Raw genomic sequence first — 24,930 nt, 5'->3', positions numbered from 1 at the left:
CTTTTAGGGAAGGAAATCTGCTGTCCTGGCCTGTTCTACATGTGAATCTAGACCCATAGCAATGTGGTTGACTCTTAACTGCCATACAGTTCAAGAGCAATTGGATGGACAACAAACGCTGGCACCCACATTCCACAATTTAAAATAAAACATACAGGATCACAAACGAGCACCACTTAAATCATTCCAGTTTAAATTGATAAGTGTAATTCCTGGGTATTGTTTCATTAAATTTGTAAATCAATATGATAAGCCCCTCAAACGAGATTGGCTTCTTGGTATTGATATGGTTCATGAAGTCATTATGTTAATTGAGCTAGTGTACAGGAGGGCACGGTTGTCCAGTGACTAGTGACCCAGAGGTTGTAAATTTTGTTGTGGTCAGGAATGTTACTGGCACCAGCAAAGACTACAAAACTTGGGTTTGCTGATCCTGTTTTGGGAGGAAAGGGATCTGCCAACCAGTCTGTGCGTGTGACATCATATGGTCTATGTTGCCATTTAGGTAACAAGTTAGATGAAACAATTATTGACTTGTCCCACCCATAGCCAATTTTTTTTAAAAAGTGATTTCCATATTCTAAGAGGTTTACGAAGTGCTGGATCATTATTACCGTAATTTTGAAAGCTCTGAACAAGGATCATCCGGTCTCAAAATGTTAATTTTTTTTTCACTCTACAGATGCTGGAGACCTACTGAGTTTATCCAGCATTCTCTGCTTTCATCCCAGATTTCCAGCATTTAGTATTTTGATTTTAATAAATTGGAACCTTCCCAAATTAATGTTATCTGGTGCTGCTATGCTCATCAGTGGGGTTACTTTGTAAGTTTTGAGTTTTTTTTTATTTTCTGACATCAGTTTGGGGTTCTTGTCTTTTTCGAAAGTACATTGTTTCTCTCCAGCGCCTCCATAGATATAAAACAGCGCTGTAATACTTGCTCACAATACCATTTAAATAGATAGAATAAACTGTCAGAGACATCTGTAGTAGTGAGAAGCTACAATAGCTGTCTTTTAACATTCAGCAGGTAAAGAGTCCATCAAATTAATCAGCCTGCCATTGGGGAATTGAGTGTTCTTTGGCTTTGAACGGAGAATGGAGCAATTGCAGCGATTAAGTGCACAGTGGGCGTGGGATACTTGGAGCTGCCAGGGTTCTGTCAATCCATACTAACAAACTGCTGAGTCCTAAATTTACAACGCCAAAGAGAAGTCTTGAGCACTGTTTAACTTAAGTTCTACCCAATGATCTTTTCAGCTGTAAATGTTTTTGCTATCTTTTATAATTCACATTTTGTTAGCATGGATTTTGTGTTATTGTTGCTGACAAGTTAATGCTCTCCATGGTCCTGTCATGGTTGTGCTACTAGTTGGAGCTGTAATGGTCATTTGATGGCAATACCACATTTTTCTCATGGACTATTGAAGAACCCATTGGGACTAACCGAATAAGTCAGAACAGGTATTTTCGGCCAACCAGTGTAATTCCTTGTTTGAGAGTGTAGATGTGTGACACGTTCTGCTTTATCTGACTAAACTGTACTTGTGATTCTCTGCAGCATGTAGTCCTGTGTTACAGCCCTTTCGTGCTGTGCCTCTAGTAATGGATGGCTAGTAGTCCTGTGACTAATCAAACATCAAATGAAAGAACGCAGGAGGCAGTGCAACAGCACTGAGTTCTGACATTTTGGTTGTATAACTGAAGTCTTCAGTTATACAACCAAAATGTTGTCAGAACTCAGTGGTTTTAAACTGGCTGCACCAGCCAAGCTGTGGATCCAGAGTTGGAATGGGAGTAACTGCAAGTGATTCTGGATTGAGAGGGGCGGGATCGCAGCCAGATTTGGGCGGGGATTCGTCCACTTCCGTTTCGGCGCCAGTTTGAGAAGCGCGGGCAAAGTGGGACCGAGTTTCGGAGGGAGATGAGCCGGAGGAAAGCAGCAGGGACTGGGGTCAGGGTCGCTGGCCGGCCAGCAGCTCCAGCAGGCAGCCCATCTGCCCAGCACCCCGCCCTCAAAATGACTGCTGGTGCCAACCCAAAGAACCAGCCGAGGAAAGTCTCCAAGGAGCGGCAGAGCAGCTATCCCGATAGTAAATCCCAGAGCAGCTCCGCAGACCCCAGCAGTAAGAGTGGCAGCCACAAAGAGGGGAATGGAGGCAAGAATCAGGGCACCAGGTCCAGCAGGGCTGGGGGTGAGCAGGGAACCAGGACCAGCAGGGCTGGGGGTGAGCAGGGAACCAGGTCCAGCAGGGCTGGGGGTGAGCAGGGAACCAGGACCAGCAGGGCTGGGGGTGAGCAGAGCAGCAGGACCAGCAGGGCTGGGGGTGAGCAGGGAACCAGGTCCAGCAGGGCTGGGGGTGAGCAGGGAACCAGGTCCAGCAGGGCTGGGGGTGAGCAGGGAACCAGGACCAGCAGGGCTGGGGGTGAGCAGGGAACCAGGACCAGCAGGGCTGGGGGTGAGCAGGGAACCAGGTCCAGCAGGGCTGGGGGTGAGCAGGGAACCAGGTCCAGCAGGGCTGGGGGTGAGCAGGGAACCAGGTCCAGCAGGGCTGGGGGTGAGCAGGGAACCAGGTCCAGCAGGGCTGGGGGTGAGCAGGGCAGCAGGTCCAGCAGGGCTGGGGGTGAGCAGGGAACCAGGACCAGCAGGGCTGGGGGTGAGCAGGGAACCAGGTCCAGCAGGGCTGGGGGTGATAATGAGAAGGATCTGAATTTGAACAAAATCTTGAGAAATGTGGTTGAAAATCTGCGGATTCGATCTGACCAGAAATGCCGAGCATCGAAGCAGGTCAATGAGGTGGTGGATCATTTGCTGCGTTACATCAAGAAGGATTCTGCTGGATGCTTTGCAGCAATTGAAAAGTTAGCGAGTGGCAGCTACTACGAGAACGTGAAGGTATTTTTAAATGCATCTGCCTGTTTCACTGCTTATTTCCCCTCCATTTTTGTTCAGCAAAGATTTCCCTTCCCTCGGACATGGTTTCTTTTGGTTTCATTTTCTCGAGTGTTGGAACGGATTCCACCTCCTGTGGTGTGAAGAATAAGTGACTAGGCAGGTTGGGCCGCATCTGGAGTACTGCGTGCAGTTTTGGCTACCACACTACCCAGCAGGACGTACATGGTCTGGAGACCGTGCAAAGAAAGTTTACCAGGATGTTGCCTAGTCTGGAGGGTTTTAGGTATGAGGAGAGGCTGGATAAGCTGGGATTGTTTGGAAAGATAAAGGTTGAGGGGTGACCTGATAGAGATCTACAAAATTGAGGCATAGAGGCTTTTTCCCAGGGTAGGAGGGTCAAATACAAGAGGGCACAGGTTTAAGATGAGAGGTGGTAAGTTTAGGGGGAGATGTGTGAGGAAAGTTTAAGGTTATTAGTGTCACAGCTTACATTAACATTGCAATGAAGTTACTGTGAAAATACCTCAGTTGCCACACTTTGGCACCTGTTAGGGTAAACTGTCAGGGAATTTAGCATGGACAGTGCACCTAACCAGCATGTCTTTTGGACTGCGGAAGGAAACCGGAGCACCTGGACGAAACCTATGCAGACATGGGAAGCTTTTCACAGAGGGTGGTGAGTGCCTGGAACGCACTGCCAGTGGAGGTTAGCAATGTTCAAAGTGTATCTTGATAGACACATGAACAGGAGGTAAACAGAGGGATAAAAACTGTGTAATGGCACAGATTTGGTGGGCTGAAGGGCCTGTTCCGATGCTGTTTTGTTCTTTGTTGAGGCGAGGTTCACACTTTGGTCTTGGGCTCTGTCTGAACAGCCTTGGCTTTTGGATAGATATTTTATCCCTGAATAGTTGTGGGGGACTTTCCCAAACCACGCTTGCAATCTCAAAATGTATTTTGCTTGAAAAAAACCTGACAACAGCCAGTTGATTCTCTCTGAATTTCCAAATACGTGTTTGTTCTCTTCACACACTCTCTCTTTATCTGCTTGTAGCTGCTCCTGGTACCGTGGTATGCCACACCTGTCAGTGCTGTGCCATATCCACACACACGTAACTCATCTGTGACGCCTGTCATCCAATTATGTCAAGGTTGGCTCCCCTTATTGCTGCCCTGCACCTTACCCTTTAGTGGAGATTTGTGTAGCTTTTCCGCTCGGATCAAATGGCCAAAATGCTGACATTTTCTTTCTCTTCATCTACTGACAGGAATTTAGTTTGCCTGTGTTTGCTAGTGACTGTGTAACTATTAAAAAGGATTTGCATTTATATCACGCTTTCCATGACCGGACATTGCCAAGTGCTTTAAAGCCAGTGGAACACTTTTGAAGTGCAGGGACAGTTTAAACATAGGAAACAGAACAACCAATTTGTGCACAGCAAGCTCCCACACATAGCAATGTGATAGTGACCAGATCATAGAAACTAGAAGCAGGAGGAGGCCATTTGGTCCTTTTGAGCCTGTTCCACCATTAGTTGTGATCACGGCTGATCATCAAATTCAATATCCTGATCCCCCCTTCCACCCCACATCTCTTGATCCCTTTAGCCCAAAAGCTATATCTAATTTATTTTTGAAATCACACACGTTTGGCCTTAACTACTTTCTGTGATAGTGAATTCCACATATTCACCATTCTCTGTGTGAAGAAATTTCTCCTCACCTCAGTTCTAAAAGATTTACCCCTTATCCTCAAACTATAACCCCTAGTTTTGAATTCCCACACCATTGGGAACTTTCTTTCTGAATCCACCTAGCCTAAACCTGTTAGAATTTTATAAGTTTCTATGTGGTTCCCCCTCGCATTTTAAAACTCCAATGAATTCAATCCTAACAGACTTAATCACCCCTCATTTGACAGACATAGCCCAGTCCATCACACACACCAGCCTCCCATCCATTGACTCCGTCTACACTTCCTGCTGCCTCGGAAAAACAGCCAGCATAATTAAGGACCCCACACATCCAGACAATCTCTCTCCCACGTTTTTCAGCAGTGAAAAAGATACAGAAGCCTGAGATCACATACCAACCGACTCAAGAACAGCTTCTTCCCTGCTGCAATCAGATTTTTGAATGAACCTGCCTTATATTAAGTTGATCTTTCTCTATATCCTAGCTATGATTGTAATAGTATATTCTGCACCCTCTCCTTTCCTTCTCCCCTATGTACTCTATGAATGGAATGCTTTGTCTGTATAGCATGCAAGAAATGATACTTTTCGCTGCATAGCAATACATGTGACAATAATAAATTAAACCAAAAAAGACTTACCATCACAGGAATCAGCCTGGTAAACCTTCTCTGCACTCCCTCTGTTTATTGTGATGTTGATTTGAATATTGGTCAGGATTTCGGGGGGAATTCCGCTGTCCTTTGTTGCAGTGATGCTATGGGGGGGTATAAAAACCCACATGAGCAGGGAGATGGGGCCTCAGTTTAACATCTTATCCCAAAGCAGTCCCTCAGCACTGAACTGGAGTGTCAGCCAGTTTGTGCTCACGTCCCGGAGTGCGACTTGAACCCAGAATCACATGACTCCGAGGCGAGCCTGTTACTAATTGAGCCAGTGTTGCCACTAACTGGAGAGTTATTCATTGTCAACACAGGAACAGATGGAAAGACATTGAGAAAGAGATCGGGTGAACAGGCGATGGGAACCAGGACACAAAAAGAGTGGGCAAGTTGAACAACTCTTCTGAAACAAAATAAGGGGCACTTTGACGTGGGACGGGTGAGGGGAGCGGGTGGGTTGGGGCAACATAACAACCCTTGGTTGCCAGAGGCAAAGGCGAGAGGATAGTCCCAGGCCCAGCCTCCCATTGGCAGTCTGAGAAATAAGGGACAAATGAGATCCCTGAGGACAAACGATCAAAATAAGGGACAATCCCTTGAAACATGTACCAGGGAGCAGGCAGACACGGAAGAGAGGCAGGGAAGAGGGTACGGAGGATGGGGAGGCTTGGGGGAGCAGATAGGCAGAGAGAAAGGGACAGGTTGAGGCAAAAATAGCAGAAAGGCACAGAGAGTGTCTGGGAGAGGATTTTGATTTGATTTATTGTCACATGTATTAGTAAACAGTGAAAAGTATTGTTTCTTGCACTATACAGACAAAGCTTACCATTTATAGAGTACATAGGGAAGGAAAGGAGAGGGTGCAGAGTGTAGTGTTACAGTAATAGTTAGGGTGGAGAGAAAGATTAGCTTAATATAAGGTAAGTCCATTCAAAAGTCTGATGGCAGCAGGGAAGAAGCTGTTCTTGAGTTGGTTGGTATGTGACTTCAGACTTTTGTATCTTTTCCCCAACGGAAGAAGGTGGAAGAGAGAATGTTCAGGGTCCTTAACGATACTGACTGCTTTTCCGAGGAGTAAATGGAGTCAATGGAGAAGGAGGGAGAGTGAGAGACAGGCAAAGATTTTGAGAGACAGGGGTAGGCAGAGAACATAAAGAGGGACAGATAGAATCAAAATGAGAGGGAGAAGGATGATCAGAAAGAATGATGGAAAGCAGCTTTGGCAATGATTGGTAAAATAAAGCATGGATTTGATTGTCTCTTACACATCTTTAAATAATACGAGTTTTATCTGCATTTCATTGCATGGGCAGCACAGTGGTTAGCACTGCTGCCTCACAACACCAGGGACCTGGGTTTAATTCCTGCTTGGATCACTGTCTGCGTGGAGTTTGCACATTCTCTCCATGTCTGTGTGGGTTTCCTCCGGGTGCTCCAGTTTTCTTCCACACTCCAAAGATGTGCGGGTTAGGTTGATTAACCATGCTAAATTGTCGCTAAGTGTCAGGAGGACTAGCTGGGGATAAGGTCTGGATGGGATTGTGGTCAGTGCAGACTTGCTGGGCCTAATGGCCTCCTTCTGCACTGTAGGATACAATGATTACTTGTTAATTTGAATGAAAGCAATGCAACAAATGATTTAAATCAATTACCACAAAGTATCTAAAAACTTGAGATTTTTCAAGTTAAAAATAACTTTGCATGAAACAGAATAAGATGTAATTTTGAAATATGTAATTTATCCGTTTAATGTCCTAGGTAGTGATCTTTTTTAGAACAGTCTCTAAAGAAAAGTGAATTTTGACAATGTTATCTTGGATTGTTTGCAGCCTAGGGAGGCTCTTTCAGCCCATTATGTGCATGCTGCCTCTCCGAATCTCATTATACCGCAACGATATAGTATTAAACCACGAGGGAAATAAAGGCTTGTTATAAATTGGCGATGGAGATCAAGGTTTGAGGCATAGCATTTGTATACCACCCATGGTTACATCTGCTGAGCCCAGGGCTAATGAGCTGCATGTGTCACCAGTATATACCCTGGAGTGAAGGTGTGGCTTGCTCCCACACAGCCCAGGCATAGAGGCACACATTTAACATTTCTGCATGTCACACAAGATACTGGGCAAACCTGAGAAAAGGAGGCCTCACTTCTCCTCAAGGGCAGCAAATCCTCCTTTTCCCCAGGGAAAAACTTTAAAGTTTTTATTTATTAGTGTCACAAGTAGGCTTACATGAAGTTACTGTGAAAATCCCCGAGTCACCTCACTCCGGCGCCTGTTCGGGTACACGATGGAATTTAACATGACCAATGCACCTAACCAGCACATGTTTCGGACTGTGGGAGGAAACTGGAACACCCGGAGGAAACCTGCGCAGACACGGGGAGAATGTGCAGACTCTGCAAAGTCAGTGACCCAAGCCGGGAATCAAACTCGTGTCCCTGGCGCTGTGAGGCAGCAGAGCTAACTGCTGTGCCACTGTGCCCCACCCTTAAGAACATAAGAACTAGGAGCAGGAGTTGGCATTTCAGCTTCTCAAGTCTGTTCTGCCATTTAATAGAGCCATGGCTGATCTTGTGTCAGCCTTAACTCCTCTTTCCTGTCTGTTCCTCATAACCCTTCAACCTATTGCTAACTAAAAACTCATCTATCTCCTCAAATTTACTCAATGTCCTGGCACCCTCTGCATTCTGGCGTAGTGAGTCCCACAGATTCACAACCCATCGAGAGAAGCAGTTTCTCCTCGTCTCTGTTTTAAATCTGCTATCCGTTATCCTAAAACTATGACCCCTTGTTCTAAATTGCCCACAAGAGGAAGCATCAGCTATACCTCTACTTTGTCTATACATTTTATCTATATACTTCAATGAGATCCCCTCATTTTTCTAAACTTTGAAGAGTATCAATCTAAACTGCTCAATCTCTCTTCATTAGATAAACCCCTCATCTCTGAATCAATCTAGCGAATCTCCTAAGAACTACAACCTTCCTCAATTAAGGGAACCAAAACTATACACAGTACACTAGATGTAATCTCACCAATGTCTTGTATAGTTGCAGCAACATTTCCTTACTGTTATACTCTATTCCTTTGGCTGTAAATGCCAAATTCCCATTTACTTTCTTATTACCTCAATACCAACCATAAGCAACTCATTCACAAGAACACCTAGTTCCTTCTGCACCAAGGCACCCCAAAGTCTCTCTCCATTTATGTAAGTTGCCTTTCCATTTTTCTGACCAAAATGCATGACCTCACACTTAACCATCTGTCACATGTTGGTTCACTAACCTGACCTATCTATATCCATTTCTCAATTTCTGATTTCCTCATTACAACTTACTATCCCACTTATTATTTTAGTGTCATTTGCAAACTTGGCTTTTGTACCTTCTATCCCTGTATGCAAGTCATTAATATAGATTGTAAATAGTTTGGGTCCAAGGATTGAACCCTGTATCATACCACTTGTTACATCTTGCCAATCAGAAAAATACCCATTTAGCCTGATTCTCTGCCTTCTGCCAGTCTTCTATTCAAGCTAATAAATTACCATTAACCCCATGTGATCTTACCTTCTTTGTGGCCTTTGTGAAGTCCAGATATACATCTACAGGATCTCCATTATCCACCCTGCTTGTTATATCTTCAAAGTTCTCTCACAAATTAGTCAAAACACTATTAAGATTGGAGGATGTTCAGTTAGGTGAAAGGAGTTTCTGGAAAGTGTTGTGGAAGGATATGAAGGATAGGAAAAGTTTGCATTCCTATCCTGATCTCATGGGTAGATGGCAGGCAAGAGCATTCGAACACATGACCAGAGTCTCAGAAAGCAATTACAACTTCCTATCAAAGCATAAGAAATAAGAGTTGGAGTAAGCAATAAATCCCTGAAGCTGAGTCATTTACTAAGTTCATAGTTAAACTCACGTTTGAGTTTTAATTTTAAGTTTATTCATTAGTCACAAGTAGTTTACATTAACACTCATGAAATCTCTGGCACCCATTCAGATACACCTGGGTTAATTTAGCATGGCCAATCCACCTAAACTAGCACGCCTTTCAGACTGTGGGAGGAAACTGGAGCACCTGGAGGAAACGCACACAGACACGGGGAGATTGTGTAGACTCCACACAGACAGTGACTCAAGGCTGGAATCGAACCTGAGTCCCTGGAGCTATGAGGCAGCAGTGCCGACCACAATGCCACCGTGTCACATCAACTCTGCTTCCCTACCCTCTCCCTTGGTTCCACTAGAGTCCAAAAATCTCAATCTTAGACCCACTGAACGACTGAGTGTATCCAGCTGTCCAGGGGCTGGGAATTCTAAAGATCCACAACGCTCAGGTCATCATAGTCTCAAATGGACAAATCATTCTGTCATTGGAGCGAGGAGGGTATTTCTTGGCAGGATCACACTGAAGGGGGTATTTGCTGATAACGTGGGGTGCGTGCTGCTGGTTTGGGACAGGGATGTGGTGGGGGGGGTCCAATCAGCCAGTCAGCTTCATTTCAGCAATTCCTTTGGAATCTCTTGCAGATCTCAGCACCGAATGAGTTTGACATAATGATCACCATTCCTGTCAAAAGGATCGATTTTACCGAAGTGGATTCTGAAGGCGCTTTCTACCAGGTGGCATTTAAGAGAAACTCGGGGCCCAACCCACTCAGTCAGTTTGTTTACAATGGAACTCTGTCTGCTGAAGAAATGATCGGACACCTCAGGAAACTCATAAAAGAAGCAGCAAAAACTCTGCCAGGTGGGTTCCAGGTTGTACCCATTGAAATTACTCCCAGTGCAGGGGGGGGGGGTGGTTTGTGTATTGAAATTACTCCCAGTGTGGGTGGGGGTGGTTTGTGTATTGAAATTACTCCCAGTGCAGGGGGGGGGGTGGTTTGTGTATTGAAATTACTCCCAGTGCAGGGGGGGGGGGGGTTTGTGTATTGAAATTACTCCCAGTGTGGGTGGGAGTGGTTTGTGTATTGAAATTACTCCCAGTGCAGGGGGGTGGGGGTGGTTTGTGTATTGAAATTACTCCCAGTGCAGGGGGGTGGGGGTGGTTTGTGTATTGAAATTACTCCCAGTGCAGGGGGGGATTGTGTATTGAAATTACTCCCAGTGTGGGTGGGGGTGGTTTGTGTATTGAAATTACTCCCAGTGCAGGGGGGTGGGGGTGGTTTGTGTATTGAAATTACTCCCAGTGCAGGGGGGTGGGGGTGGTTTGTGTATTGAAATTACTCCCAGTGCAGGGGGGGTTTGTGTATTGAAATTACTCCCAGTGCGGGGGGGGTTTGTGTATTGAAATTACTCCCAGTGCAGGGGGGGGGGATTGTGTATTGAAATTACTCCCAGTGCAGGGGGGGGGGGGTTTGTGTATTGAAATTACTCCCAGTGTGGGGGGGGGGATTGTGTATTGAAATTACTCCCAGTGCAGGGGGGGATTGTGTATTGAAATTACTCCCAGTGCAGGGGGGGGAGGTTTGTGTATTGAAATTACTCCCAGTGCAGGGGGGGATTGTGTATTGAAATTACTCCCAGTGCAGGGGGGGTGGTTTGTGTATTGAAATTACTCCCAGTGTGGGGGGGGGGAGGTTTGTGTATTGAAATTACTCCCAGTGCAGGGGGGGGGGGGTTTGTGTATTGAAATTACTCCCAGTGCAGGGGGGGATTGTGTATTGAAATTACTCCCAGTGCAGGGGGGGGAGGGGTTGTGTATTGAAATTACTCCCAGTGCAGGGGGGGGATTGTGTATTGAAATTACTCCCAGTGCAGGGGGGGGAGGGGTTGTGTATTGAAATTACTCCCAGTGCAGGGGGGGGATTGTGTATTGAAATTACTCCCAGTGCAGGGGGGGGAGGGGTTGTGTATTGAAATTACTCCCAGTGCAGGGGGGGGATTGTGTATTGAAATTACTCCCAGTTCAGGGGGGTGGTTTGTGTATTGAAATTACTCCCAGTGCAGGGGGGGATTGTGTATTGAAATTACTCCCAGTGCAGGGGGGTGGGGGTGGTTTGTGTATTGAAATTACTCCCAGTGCAGGGGGGGATTGTGTATTGAAATTACTCCCAGTGCAGGGGGGTGGGGGTGGTTTGTGTATTGAAATTACTCCCAGTGCAGGGGGGTGGGGGTGGTTTGTGTATTGAAATTACTCCCAGTGCAGGGGGGGGGGGGTTTGTGTATTGAAATTACTCCCAGTGTGGGTGGGAGTGGTTTGTGTATTGAAATTACTCCCAGTGCAGGGGGGTGGGGGTGGTTTGTGTATTGAAATTACTCCCAGTGCAGGGGGGTGGGGGTGGTTTGTGTATTGAAATTACTCCCAGTGCAGGGGGGGATTGTGTATTGAAATTACTCCCAGTGTGGGTGGGGGTGGTTTGTGTATTGAAATTACTCCCAGTGCAGGGGGGTGGGGGTGGTTTGTGTATTGAAATTACTCCCAGTGCAGGGGGGTGGGGGTGGTTTGTGTATTGAAATTACTCCCAGTGCAGGGGGGGTTTGTGTATTGAAATTACTCCCAGTGCGGGGGGGGGTTTGTGTATTGAAATTACTCCCAGTGCAGGGGGGGGGGATTGTGTATTGAAATTACTCCCAGTGCAGGGGGGGGGGGTTTGTGTATTGAAATTACTCCCAGTGTGGGGGGGGGATTGTGTATTGAAATTACTCCCAGTGCAGGGGGGGATTGTGTATTGAAATTACTCCCAGTGCAGGGGGGGGAGGTTTGTGTATTGAAATTACTCCCAGTGCAGGGGGGGATTGTGTATTGAAATTACTCCCAGTGCAGGGGGGGTGGTTTGTGTATTGAAATTACTCCCAGTGTGGGGGGGGGGAGGTTTGTGTATTGAAATTACTCCCAGTGCAGGGGGGGGGGGGTTTGTGTATTGAAATTACTCCCAGTGCAGGGGGGGGGGGTTTGTGTATTGAAATTACTCCCAGTGTGGGGGGGGGGAGGTTTGTGTATTGAAATTACTCCCAGTGCAGGGGGGGATTGTGTATTGAAATTACTCCCAGTGCAGGGGGGGATTGTGTATTGAAATTACTCCCAGTGCAGGGGGGGGAGGGGTTGTGTATTGAAATTACTCCCAGTGCAGGGGGGGGATTGTGTATTGAAATTACTCCCAGTGCAGGGGGGGGAGGGGTTGTGTATTGAAATTACTCCCAGTGCAGGGGGGGGATTGTGTATTGAAATTACTCCCAGTGCAGGGGGGGGAGGGGTTGTGTATTGAAATTACTCCCAGTGCAGGGGGGGGATTGTGTATTGAAATTACTCCCAGTTCAGGGGGGTGGTTTGTGTATTGAAATTACTCCCAGTGCAGGGGGGGATTGTGTATTGAAATTACTCCCAGTGCAGGGGGGGATTGTGTATTGAAATTACTCCCAGTGCAGGGGGGGGATTGTGTATTGAAATTACTCCCAGTGCAGGGGGGGGTTTGTGTATTGAAATTACTCCCAGTGCAGGGGGGGATTGTGTATTGAAATTACTCCCAGTGTGGGGGGGTTTGTGTATTGAAATTACTCCCAGTGCAGGGGGGGATTGTGTATTGAAATTACTCCCAGTGCAGGGGGGGAGGTTTGTGTATTGAAATTACTCCCAGTGCAGGGGGGGATTGTGTATTGAAATTACTCCCAGTGCAGGGGGGGGGAGGTTTGTGTATTGAAATTACTCCCAGTGCAGGGGGGGATTGTGTATTGAAATTACTCCCAGTGCAGGGGGGGGTTTGTGTATTGAAATTACTCCCAGTGCAGGGGGGGGGATTGTGTATTGAAATTACTCCCAGTGCGGGGAGGGATTGTGTATTGAAATTACTCCCAGTGCGGGGAGGGATTGTGTATTGAAATTACTCCCAGTGCAGGGGGGGATTGTGTATTGAAATTACTCCCAGTGCAGGGCGGGTTTGTGTATTGAAATTACTCCCAGTTCAGGGGGGGATTGTGTATTGAAATTACTCCCAGTGCAGGGGGGGATTGTGTATTGAAATTACTCCCAGTGCAGGGGGGAGGTTTGTGTATTGAAATTACTCCCAGTGCAGGGGGGGGATTGTGTATTGAAATTACTCCCAGTGCAGGGGGGGATTGTGTATTGAAATTACTCCCAGTGCGGGGAGGGATTGTGTATTGAAATTACTCCCAGTGCAGGGGGGGATTGTGTATTGAAATTACTCCCAGTGCAGGGGGGGGTTTGTGTATTGAAATTACTCCCAGTGCAGGGGGGGTTTGTGTATTGAAATTACTCCCAGTGCAGGGGGAGGATTGTGTATTGAAATTACTCCCAGTGCAGGGGGGGGTTTGTGTATTGAAATTACTCCCAGTGCAGGGGGGGATTGTGTATTGAAATTACTCCCAGTGCAGGGGGGGGTTTGTGTATTGAAATTACTCCCAGTGCAGGGGGGGTTTGTGTATTGAAATTACTCCCAGTGCAGGGGGAGGATTGTGTATTGAAATTACTCCCAGTGCAGGGGGGGATTGTGTATTGAAATTACTCCCAGTGCAGGGGGGGTTTGTGTATTGAAATTACTCCCAGTGCAGGGGGGGATTGTGTATTGAAATTACTCCCAGTGTGGGGAGGGATTGTGTATTGAAATTACTCCCAGTGCAGGGGGGGGGGTTTGTGTATTGAAATTACTCCCAGTGCGGGGGGGGGGTTCGTGTATTGAAATTACTCCCAGTGCAGGGGGGGATTGTGTATTGAAATTACTCCCAGTGTGGGGAGGGATTGTGTATTGAAATTACTCCCAGTGCAGGGGGGGGGTTTGTGTATTGAAATTACTCCCAGTGCAGGGGGGGATTGTGTATTGAAATTACTCCCAGTGCAGGGCGGGTTTGTGTATTGAAATTACTCCCAGTTCAGGGGGGGATTGTGTATTGAAATTACTCCCAGTGCAGGGGGGGATTGTGTATTGAAATTACTCCCAGTGCAGGGGGGAGGTTTGTGTATTGAAATTACTCCCAGTGCAGGGGGGGGATTGTGTATTGAAATTACTCCCAGTGCAGGGGGGGATTGTGTATTGAAATTACTCCCAGTGCGGGGAGGGATTGTGTATTGAAATTACTCCCAGTGCAGGGGGGGATTGTGTATTGAAATTACTCCCAGTGCAGGGCGGGTTTGTGTATTGAAATTACTCCCAGTTCAGGGGGGGATTGTGTATTGAAATTACTCCCAGTGCAGGGGGGGATTGTGTATTGAAATTACTCCCAGTGCAGGGGGGAGGTTTGTGTATTGAAATTACTCCCAGTGCAGGGGGGGGATTGTGTATTGAAATTACTCCCAGTGCAGGGGGGGATTGTGTATTGAAATTACTCCCAGTGCGGGGAGGGATTGTGTATTGAAATTACTCCCAGTGCAGGGGGGGATTGTGTATTGAAATTACTCCCAGTGCAGGGGGGGGTTTGTGTATTGAAATTACTCCCAGTGCAGGGGGGGTTTGTGTATTGAAATTACTCCCAGTGCAGGGGGAGGATTGTGTATTGAAATTACTCCCAGTGCAGGGGGGGGTTTGTGTATTGAAATTACTCCCAGTGCAGGGGGGGATTGTGTATTGAAATTACTCCCAGTGCAGGGGGAGGATTGTGTATTGAAATTACTCCCAGTGCAGGGGGGGGTTTGTGTATTGAAATTACTCCCAGTGCAGGGGAGGATTGTGTATTGAAATTACTCCCAGTGCAGGGGGTTTGTGTATTGAAATTACTCCCAGTGCAGGGGGGGGGTTTGTGTATTGAAATTACTCCCAGTGCAGGGGGGGTTTGTGTATTGAAATTACTCCCAGTGCAGGGGAGGATTGTGTATTGAAATTACTCCCAGTGCGGGGAGGGATTGTGTATTGAAATTACTCCCAGTTCAGGGGGGGTTTGTGTATTGAAATTACTCCCAGTGCAGGGGGGGATTGTGTATTGAAATTACTCCCAGTGCAGGGGGTTTGTGCGCAATAACTGGGTTAGTGTGTTTCTGTATTGAAATTGCCCTCTTTCTCTTCCATTCTGTTGCCACCCAGGCTGGGATACAGCTCGTCTCACTCACATTTAATCACAGAGCTTGACCAATGGCTCTTTTCTGGGTGAGATGACAGCATTGCTGACACATTGGTTTGCGTACCAGTTGTGTGTGAGACACCTTGACACCTCCATCCGGGTTGAGGGATACTGTTGTCTGCGCCCCACTCGGCTGGTTTCAATTTCAACCACTTCTGTATCTCTCTCACACAGCAGTCATACAAAGGGTTTGATTTGATTTGATTTATTATTGTCACATGTATTGGGATGCAGTTAAAAGCATTGTTTCTTGCACACTATGTAGACAAAGCATACCGTTCATAGGGGAGAAGGAAAGAAGAGTGTAGAATGTAGTGTTACAGTCTTAGCTCGGGCGTAGAGAAAGATCGACTTAATATAAGGTAGATCCATTCAAAAGTCTGATGGCAGCAGAGAAGAAGCTGTTCTTGAGTCGGTTGGCAGGTGACCTCAGCCATTTGTATCTTTTCCCGATGGAAGAAGGTGGAAGAGAGAATGTCCGGGGTGCATGGGGTCCTTGATTGTGCTGGCTGCTTTTCCGAGACAGCGGGAAGTGTAGACAGAGTTAATGGATGGGAGGCTGGTTTGTGTGATGGATTGGGCTGCGTTCACAACGCTTTGTAGTTTCTTGCAATCTTGGGCAGAACAGGAGCCCAGACCAAGCTGTAATACATCCGGAAAGGATGCTTTCCGTGGAGCATCTGTAAAAGTTCGTGCGAGTCAGACGTGCCAAATTTTCTGAAGCTTTTGAGAAAGTAGAGGCGTTGGTGGGCTTTCTTTCCTGCAGTGTTGGCTTAGACGGAGCAGGACAGTTTGTTGGTGATCTGGACACTGAGGAACTTGAAGCTCTCTATCATTTCCACTTTGTTTTCATTGATGTAGACAGGGGCACGTCCTCCATTACACTTCCTGAAGGCCTTCGTTTAGTTGACATTGAGGGAGAGATTATTGTCATCGAACCAGTTCACCTGATTCTCTATCTTTTTCCTGTACTCAGTGTCTCATCATTGTTTGAGAGCTGACCCGCTATGGTGGTATCATCAGCAACCTTGAGAATGGAGTTGGAGGGGAAAGGTGATGGAAATCTGGTCTTCCCACTCCTCCCAAAAGACTCTGGATGTTAGGGGACCAGCGAAAGTTTCCAAGAACAAGAGCAAAAGATTATTGTTGGTTGCCGAAGGATATAGATCGGGGGTGGGTAATGGAGCTGAGGAGAGCAGATTGATCAGAATTAAATTGAATAATGAGACAGGCTTGAGGGGCTGAATGGTCTCCTATTATTGTAATAACTCAAGGAGCCAGCTGCAAAGGAACAGTGCTTTTATTGCACAGGATAAAAAAAGGGCAAAACCATAATCCCATGGTGAACACAACAGGTCCCAACCGGTACTAAGCAATAGTGAACCCACTCAGGGGCTTGCTTTATACAGAGCTCGGTATACGAGCTCCACCTGGTGGGTTCATTAGCAATCCACAGGGAGCTCGTATTCAACAAGTCCGACAGGGAGGTCACTCAGTGATTTCCCCAAGCAAGTCCTGGGGGTTATCACAATGATCGCTTTCCTTTAGGTTACTGGGACAGGGAGCCATCCACAGCCACCAACAGTCCCTTCACCCTCTGATTCTGGCTTCTTCCTGTTGGCCGTTAGTCACTCACTGCGGAGGAGAAACGCCAGTGAATGTTTTACTGGGATTGCTCTCCCGGGAAAGAGGGAGGCTGAGGGGCAATCTAATAGAAATTTATAAAATGATGAGAGGTATAGATAGGGTGAACATTGAAATCTTTTTCCCAGGGCAGAAATGACAATTACAAAGGGAGCTTAAGTTCAAGATAAGGGGGGGGGAAGGTTCAGTGGCGATGTGTGGGAGATGTTTTTTTACACAGGGGGTGGTGGGGGCCTGGAATGCACTGCCAAGTGAAGTGATTGAGGCAGATACATTAGCCACATTTAAGACTGATCTCGATAGACATTTGAACAGAAGGGGAAATAGGAGGATATAAGCGTTGGTCTAGATTGGTAAATGTGATTGGCGCAGAATTGGTGGGCCAAAGGACCTGTTCCTGTGCTGTACTGTTCTTTGTTAACATAGAAACATAGACGACAGGAGCAGGAGGAGGCCATTTGGCCCTTTGAGCCTGCTCCACCATTCATTACGATCATGGCTGTTCGTTCAACTCAATAACCTAATCCTGCTTTCTCCCCATAACCTTCGATCCCATTGCCCCAAGTGCTATATCCAGCCGCCTCTTGAATACATTCAATGTTTTGGAATCAACAATTTCCTGTGGTAATGAATTCCACAGGCTCACCGCTCTTTGGGTGAAGAAATGCCTCCTCACCTCCATCCCAAATGGTCTACCCTGAATCCTCAGACTGTGATCCCTGGTTCTGGACTCCCCCACCGTTGGGCATATTGTCCCTGCATCTACCCTGTCTGGGCCTGTTAGAATTTTATACGTCTCTATGAGATCCCCCCCTCATTCGTTTGAACTCCAGCAAAAATAATCCTAACCTAGTCAATCTCTCCTCATGTATCAGTCCCGCTGTCCCCGGGATCAGCCTGGTAAACCTTAGTGGTCTAACCCCAGTGCTCTAAGATTATTCAAGATTGACGTTATTGATAGAACTCCACAGGGTCCAAAATGTAATTTTTTGCAATTGATTCTTTGATAGGACACAAAATCAAAGTGGAAAAGAAAAAGGTTGGAAGTCCCGCTGTGACCCTGCAGATTGAGGATAAGGAGCACGGTCCGATCTCGCTGGACATGGTGCTAGCTCTGAAAGTTCATGCACAGAGCTGGCCAGCCAGTACCACACATGGTCTGAGGATTGAAGATTGGTTGGGAAAGAAGGTTAGGAGGGATTTCCGAATGGAGCCCTTCTATCTTGTACCAAAGCAGCCACCTAATGCAACACAAGCACCACAGAGTCAGTCACCTAAAGGTATTTACCTACCTGTTACACCCACTTTGGCTCCAACTCACTGCTATCTGGAAGTATAGAGAACCCCATATATACCAGCAGCGTCACCACGCCTGTCCTCCACATATCGGACAATTTGCCATAAACACAATAGGTTTATTTATTAGTGTCACAAGTTGGCTTACATTAACACTGCAATGAAGTTACTGTGAAAATCAGCAGAGTGGCACAGTGGTTAGCACTGCTGCCTCACAGCGCCAGGGACCCGTGTTCGATTCCCGGCTTGGGTCACTGTCTGTGCGGAGTCTGCATGTTCTCCCCGTGTCTGCGTGGGTTTCCTCCGGGTGCTCCGATTTCCTCCCACAGTCTGAAAGACGAGCTGGTTAGGTGCATTGACATGAACAGGTGCCGGAGTGTGGCGATTAGGGGAATTTCACAGTAACTTCAATGCAGTGTTAATGTAAACCTGCCTTGTGACTAATAAATAAATTTTACTTTATTTCTACTTTACTGTGAAAATCCCCTAGTTGCCACACTCCAGCGCCTGTTCGGGTACACTGAGGGAGAATTTAGCACGGCCAATGTACCTAACCAGCACGCCTTTCAGACTGTGGGAGGAAACCGGAGCACCCAGAGGAAACCTACGCAGACATGGGGAGAATGTGCAGACTCCACACAGACAGTGACCCAAGCTGGGACTCAAACCCGGGTCCCTGGCACTGTGAGCGCTAACCACTGCATCGGGAACATCCTTCCTACATCTCCCCATCTAGTCCTGTTAACATTTTATAGGTTTCTATGAGATGCCCCTCATTCTTCTGAACTTGAATAGAATCCTAACTGATGTAATTTTTCCTTCTATGCCAGACCTGCCATCCCTGGGATCAGCCTGGTAAACCTTCCCAACACCCCCTCGAGAGCAAGGGCATCCTTCCTTAGATAAGGAGACCAAAACTGCACACATTATTCCAGGTGGGACTTCACCGAGTCCCTGTGTAATTGCTTCCGAACATCCCCGCTCCTACATTTGAGTTCCCTCGCAATGAAGGCCAACATACCATTTGCTTTCTTTACTGGCTGCTGCACCTGCACGCTGTACGAGGACACCAGGTCTCATTGCACATTGCCATCTCCCAATCTGTAGCCAATCTGATAATAATCTGCCTTCCTGTTTTTGCTACCAAAGTGGAGAACCAAACATTTATCCAAATTAAACTGCATTTGCCAATCACTTGCTCACTCACTCGACTTGTCCGCGTCACACTGAAGGGCCTCTGTACCCTCCCCACAGTTCACCCTCCCACCCAGCATCTGACCCGAACCTGAGCTTTTGAATTGATTTGAATCTTTGCAGAAATGTGGCGGATTTCATTCTCACATATTGAGAAGAAGATGCTCTTGAACCATGGCAGTTTAAAGACATGCTGTGAGAATGGATCACCCAAGTGTTGCAGGTTAGACATTTGTCTTTGCTCTACCATCTTGGACTGTTTCCAATCATTTACTTTCTCTCGGAGACTCCAGTCTGAGGGTGTTAGCAGATAATGTGCTTTACACAAGTCTCATAAAATTGTCTGCACAAAGTGAATAATGGTGTGGGAAATCGAAATAAAACACACAGGAAGATTGTGGATTAATGTCAGTTACAGAGTGAAAAGTGAGGAACAGGAACAGGATTAATGTCAGTTACAGGACGGACGGTGAGGAACAGGATTAATGTCAGTTACAGGACGGACGGTGAGGAACAGGATTAATGTCAGTTACAGGACGGACGGTGAGGAACAGGATTAATGTCAGTTACAGGACGGACGGGGAGGAACAGGATTAATGTCAGTTACAGGACGGACGGGGAGGAACAGGATTAATGTCAGTTACAGGACGGACAGGGAGGAACAGGATTAATGTCAGTTACAGGACGGACGGTGAGGAACAGGATTAATGTCAGTTACAGGACGGACGGTGAGGAACAGGATTAATGTCAGTTACAGGACGGACGGGGAGGAACAGGATTAATGTCAGTTACAGGACGGACGGGGAGGAACAGGATTAATGTCAGTTACAGGACGGACGGGGAGGAACAGGATTAATGTCAGTTACAGGACGGACGGGGAGGAACAGGATTAATGTCAGTTACAGGACGGACGGTGAGGAACAGGATTAATGTCAGTTACAGGACGGACGGTGAGGAACAGGATTAATGTCAGTTACAGGACGGACGGTGAGGAACAGGATTAATGTCAGTTACAGGACGGACGGTGAGGAACAGGATTAATGTCAGTTACAGGACGGACGGTGAGGAACAGGATTAATGTCAGTTACAGGACGGACAGGGAGGAACAGGATTAATGTCAGTTACAGGACGGACGGTGAGGAACAGGATTAATGTCAGTTACAGGACAGACGGTGAGGAACAGGATTAATGTCAGTTACAGGACGGACGGTGAGGAACAGGATTAATGTCAGTTACAGGACAGACGGTGAGGAACAGGATTAATGTCAGTTACAGGACAGACGGGGAGGAACAGGATTAATGTCAGTTACAGGACGGACAGGGAGGAACAGGATTAATGTCAGTTACAGGACGGACGGTGAGGAACAGGATTAATGTCAGTTACAGGACGGACGGTGAGGAACAGGATTAATGTCAGTTACAGGACGGACGGTGAGGAACAGGATTAATGTCAGTTACAGGACGGACAGGGAGGAACAGGATTAATGTCAGTTACAGGACGGACGGTGAGGAACAGGATTAATGTCAGTTACAGGACGGACAGGGAGGAACAGGATTAATGTCAGTTACAGGACGGACGGTGAGGAACAGGATTAATGTCAGTTACAGGACGGACGGTGAGGAACAGGATTAATGTCAGTTACAGGACGGACGGGGAGGAACAGGATTAATGTCAGTTACAGGACGGACGGGGAGGAACAGGATTAATGTCAGTTACAGGACGGACGGGGAGGAACAGGATTAATGTCAGTTACAGGACGGACGGTGAGGAACAGGATTAATGTCAGTTACAGGACGGACGGGGAGGAACAGGATTAATGTCAGTTACAGGACGGACGGTGAGGAACAGGATTAATGTCAGTTACAGGATGGACAGTGAGGAACAGGATTAATGTCAGTTACAGGACGGACGGGGAGGAACAGGATTAATGTCAGTTACAGGACGGACGGTGAGGAACAGGATTAATGTCAGTTACAGGATGGACAGTGAGGAACAGGATTAATGTCAGTTACAGGACGGACAATGGGGAATTTGGGAACAGTGTGGAATGATGTTTGTAGGGTGATGTGTGTCCTCGCTAAATTGTAGCGCCTTCTGAGATTAGCTATGTTGGCACAGCCTGCTATGTAAGTATTAATGATGCAGAGTTTTGTAACCCTGTCTGCTGGCTGAAGTACTGAGTTAAAAGTATCACCAGATCCCAGATTTCTATTCTTTGCACGGCAGCACAGTGATTAGCACAGCTGCCTCACAGTGCCAGGGACCTGGGTTCAATAACAGCCTCGGGTCACTATCTGTGCGGAATTCTCCCCGTGTCTATGTAGGTTTCCTCCAAGTATTCTGGTTTCTTTCCACAGTGTAAAGATCTGTGGGTTAAATGGATTGGCCATGTTAAATTGCTGCTTAGTATTCCAACTTGTGGCGGTTAGCTGGATTAACCATGGTAAATGTGTGGGGTTAAGGGGATGGGGCAGCATGGTGGCCCTGGGCAGGTTACTCTATCAGAGACTTGATGGGTCGAATGGCCACCTTCACTGTAGGGAATGTGTGAATCTAATTAGGTGATGTCTAGCAGAGTAGATACTGTAACTAGGCCTTGTGTTTGGGGCCCATGTGGAGTGTAGCACTCGGATTGCTGATACAGGTCACTATGCCATTCACCATCATGGACATGATGGGGCACAGCTTTGTTCCTTTGAATGGTTGGCGCTGTAGTTGATGGTCAGTGCCCAGGCTGATCCGTGAACCGTAGAATGGGTGAGGGACACCAGTTGGCGTTTGCGGAACCATTGTTTCCATGGGTCGGGGAGGAAGTTACACAAAGCCACGTGGACTCAATCCATCGTGTTGTCCTTTTCACAGGAAATCCTGTCTGAAACTTTTGAAGAACTTGATCCAGAAACTGAAGGAGAGGAACCCTCGCATCCTGGCGAGTGTGTGCTCCTATCATGCAAAGACAACTCTGCTCCATGCCTGTGTCAAGAGGCCCAAAGATGAAATGTGGTACTGTGAAGATCTGGACACGCACTTTCTTCAGCTCCTGGATGACTTTGTCCAACATCTTAAGGCCACTAATCTTCCTCATTTCTTCATCCCTACCTACAATCTCTTCCAGCCTTGTCTTTTTGATTCGAGATGTCGGGAAGCGCTGCTACGGCTGATTGAGAGCGAGAGAAATAACAATTTTCCCATCTTCTCAGGGCCTAATTAACTACATGGGCGGCACGGCGGCACAGTGGTTAGCACCACTGCCTCACAACGCCAGGGACCCAGGTTCTATTCCCGGCCTGGGTGACTGGCTGCGTGGAGTCTCCACATTCTCCCTGTGTCCGCGTGGGTGTCCTCCGGTTTCTTCCCACAGTCCGGAAGATGTGCGGGTTAGGTTGATTGGCCATGCTAAATTTCCAGTTCGCGTCAGTGGGATTTGCAGGGTAAATATGTGGGGTTACGGGGTTAGGACTTGGGTGGGATTGTTGTCAGTGCAGGCTCAATGGGCCGAATGGCCTCTCAGCACTGTAGGGATTCTATGATAGCCCATCACGGTTCAGTTTAAGAGAAAAAAGACCAGAGGGCATGGGTTAAGGGTGAAAGGAGAAAAGTTTAAAGGGAATATCGTAGGGGGGGGGGGTAGGGGCTTCTTCACACAGAGAGTGGTGGGAGTGTGAAATGAGCTGCCAGCTAAAGTGGTAAATGTGGGGTCACTTCTAACATTTAAGAAAAACTTGGACGGGTTCATGGAAGAGAGGGGTGAGGAGGGATATGGTCCAAGTGCAGGTCAGTGGGACTAGGCAAAAAAATGGTTCGGCACAGACAAGAAGGGCCAAAAGGCCTGTTTCTGAGCTGTAATTTTCTGTGGTTTTCTAAATACAGGCGGAAGAAGAAGCACCTGGGGGTTAAAGTTACAAAAGAATAGAGTTACAAAAGACAGGAAAGTATGTGACACACTTCTAAGTTACAAGTCACTCTGTAGCTGGAGAACTGGACTGAATTTTAGGAAGGCTTTGGAAGGCGCACATTTATAAGAATAGATTCGCCGATGAGGGAATTCAGTTATGCGGAGAGGCTGGGATGATTCTCACTGGAACAGAGCAGATTATGGGGAGGTTTTTATGAGCAGTTTCAAAATCAGAAATGATTTTAATTGAGGAGCTAAGGGACTGACAGGTGGATCGGTTTCATATTTAAGATCATTGACCAAAGGGGTTGGGAGATGGAGAGAATTTTTATTTCAGTGAAATGCCTGTTGACTGCCATAGAGATTGGCAGAAAGAATTCAATAGTAGCATTCGAGAGGGAATTAGAGATCATGTTAACATTTGCGGGACAATGGTGGACACAGGCGAGTAAGATCAAAAGCTTTTTTTCCCCAAAGCGACAACACAGTTTTGATGGGCTGAATAGCCTCTGTCTTTGCTGCAAGGGTGTGTGGTTCTGTGAAATCAGATATTTTGAACCAGTTTGGCTCAAATGATAGAATCCTGCTTTTTATCTTAAAAAAGTGTCAGGTGTAAAAGGTGGTTGATTTGCTGAGATTAAAAATGTTCAAACTGTCGAATGTTATACAAAGATATAATGTGAATTCAAGAACTATAGTGCAATAGGAACCTCAGGGACATTGTTACAATATGAAACCTTAAGGCTGCACAAGTGGTTAGCTGTGCCCATTATGAACTCCAAAACTTACATTTGCTGCAGTCCACCATTGATGAGTGGGTGTAATTGTAGTGTGACTACAGTGTAACGACTTCAATCCGGCCATTGAGGTTGGCTTATTGGAGTATGAACTCCCTGATTAAGGATCCAATTGATGGGTCAAAAAGGGAGTCTTTGCCTTGTACTTAACTGGCAGTGTCAGTTCCTCTGACACCCCCGGAGATAAACTTCTAACTACTGGCACTCTAGAGTTTGTAAATAAAGGGATCTTGGTAAAGGGATTTCTGCCTCCGAAGACTTATTACAGTTTCCAATGTAAATATGAACTGAGAGTATTATAACATATATAAAACTAAGGAGAGAATGGTACTAGATCACATCTATAAGCACTGTCCTAATTAACTCCTGACTTGGAACCCTAGTCAACCTGGAAACTGCATTTTTGTTCTGGATTTTGTGTATTGTCATTGGCGGGGTGGTGCTGGGAGCCGGGAGGGAGGGAGGGAAACCATTGATCTTTATGTCCCTGGATGCTAAATTAGAAGTCTGTGCAGATTGTAATATTTAAGTCAGGATGTTTGTTACATTGGTTCCTGGCTTGTAATAAGGATGGGAACTTGTAAGAACAAAAAAACAGAAAATGCTGGAAAATCTGTGGGTCTGACAGCATCTGTAGGAGAGAGAATGGAGCCTACGTTTTGAGTCTAGATGACCAGGAAATATTAGCTCATATTCTGTCTTTGATTCTAGCATTTGCATTACCTTGTCTTTTTATCTTAATGTGAGACCCTCTGGGAGTATTTTGACAAGTCCCCAAATCAGTTCAAAGGTCAGTGAAGAATCAGTCAGTTTCAGGCAGTTTGCC

General features: G+C 46.6%; 1 protein-coding gene across 1 annotated transcript; it reads left to right on the top strand.

The window, feature by feature from the left end:
• The first annotated feature begins 1,924 nt into the window (after positions 1-1,924).
• cgasa (cyclic GMP-AMP synthase a) lies at positions 1,925-23,042 on the top strand. The gene is made up of 5 exons (XM_080193157.1): positions 1,925-2,896; positions 9,797-10,016; positions 17,932-18,201; positions 19,535-19,634; positions 22,275-23,042. The coding sequence occupies exons 1-5, from the start codon at positions 1,925-1,927 to the stop codon at positions 22,621-22,623; spliced, it is 1,911 nt and encodes a 636-aa protein (XP_080049283.1). The 3' UTR covers positions 22,624-23,042.
• The last annotated feature ends 1,888 nt before the right edge of the window (positions 23,043-24,930 follow it).

The sequence above is a fragment of the Carcharhinus amblyrhynchos genome, chromosome 7, assembly GCF_965287045.1.
Source record: "Carcharhinus amblyrhynchos chromosome 7, sCarAmb.v2.hapA, whole genome shotgun sequence".
In the NCBI taxonomy this organism is placed as follows: domain Eukaryota; kingdom Metazoa; phylum Chordata; class Chondrichthyes; order Carcharhiniformes; family Carcharhinidae; genus Carcharhinus; species Carcharhinus amblyrhynchos.
The sequence above is the reverse complement of the archived record's forward strand: the minus strand, read 5'-3'. Positions and strand labels throughout refer to the sequence as shown.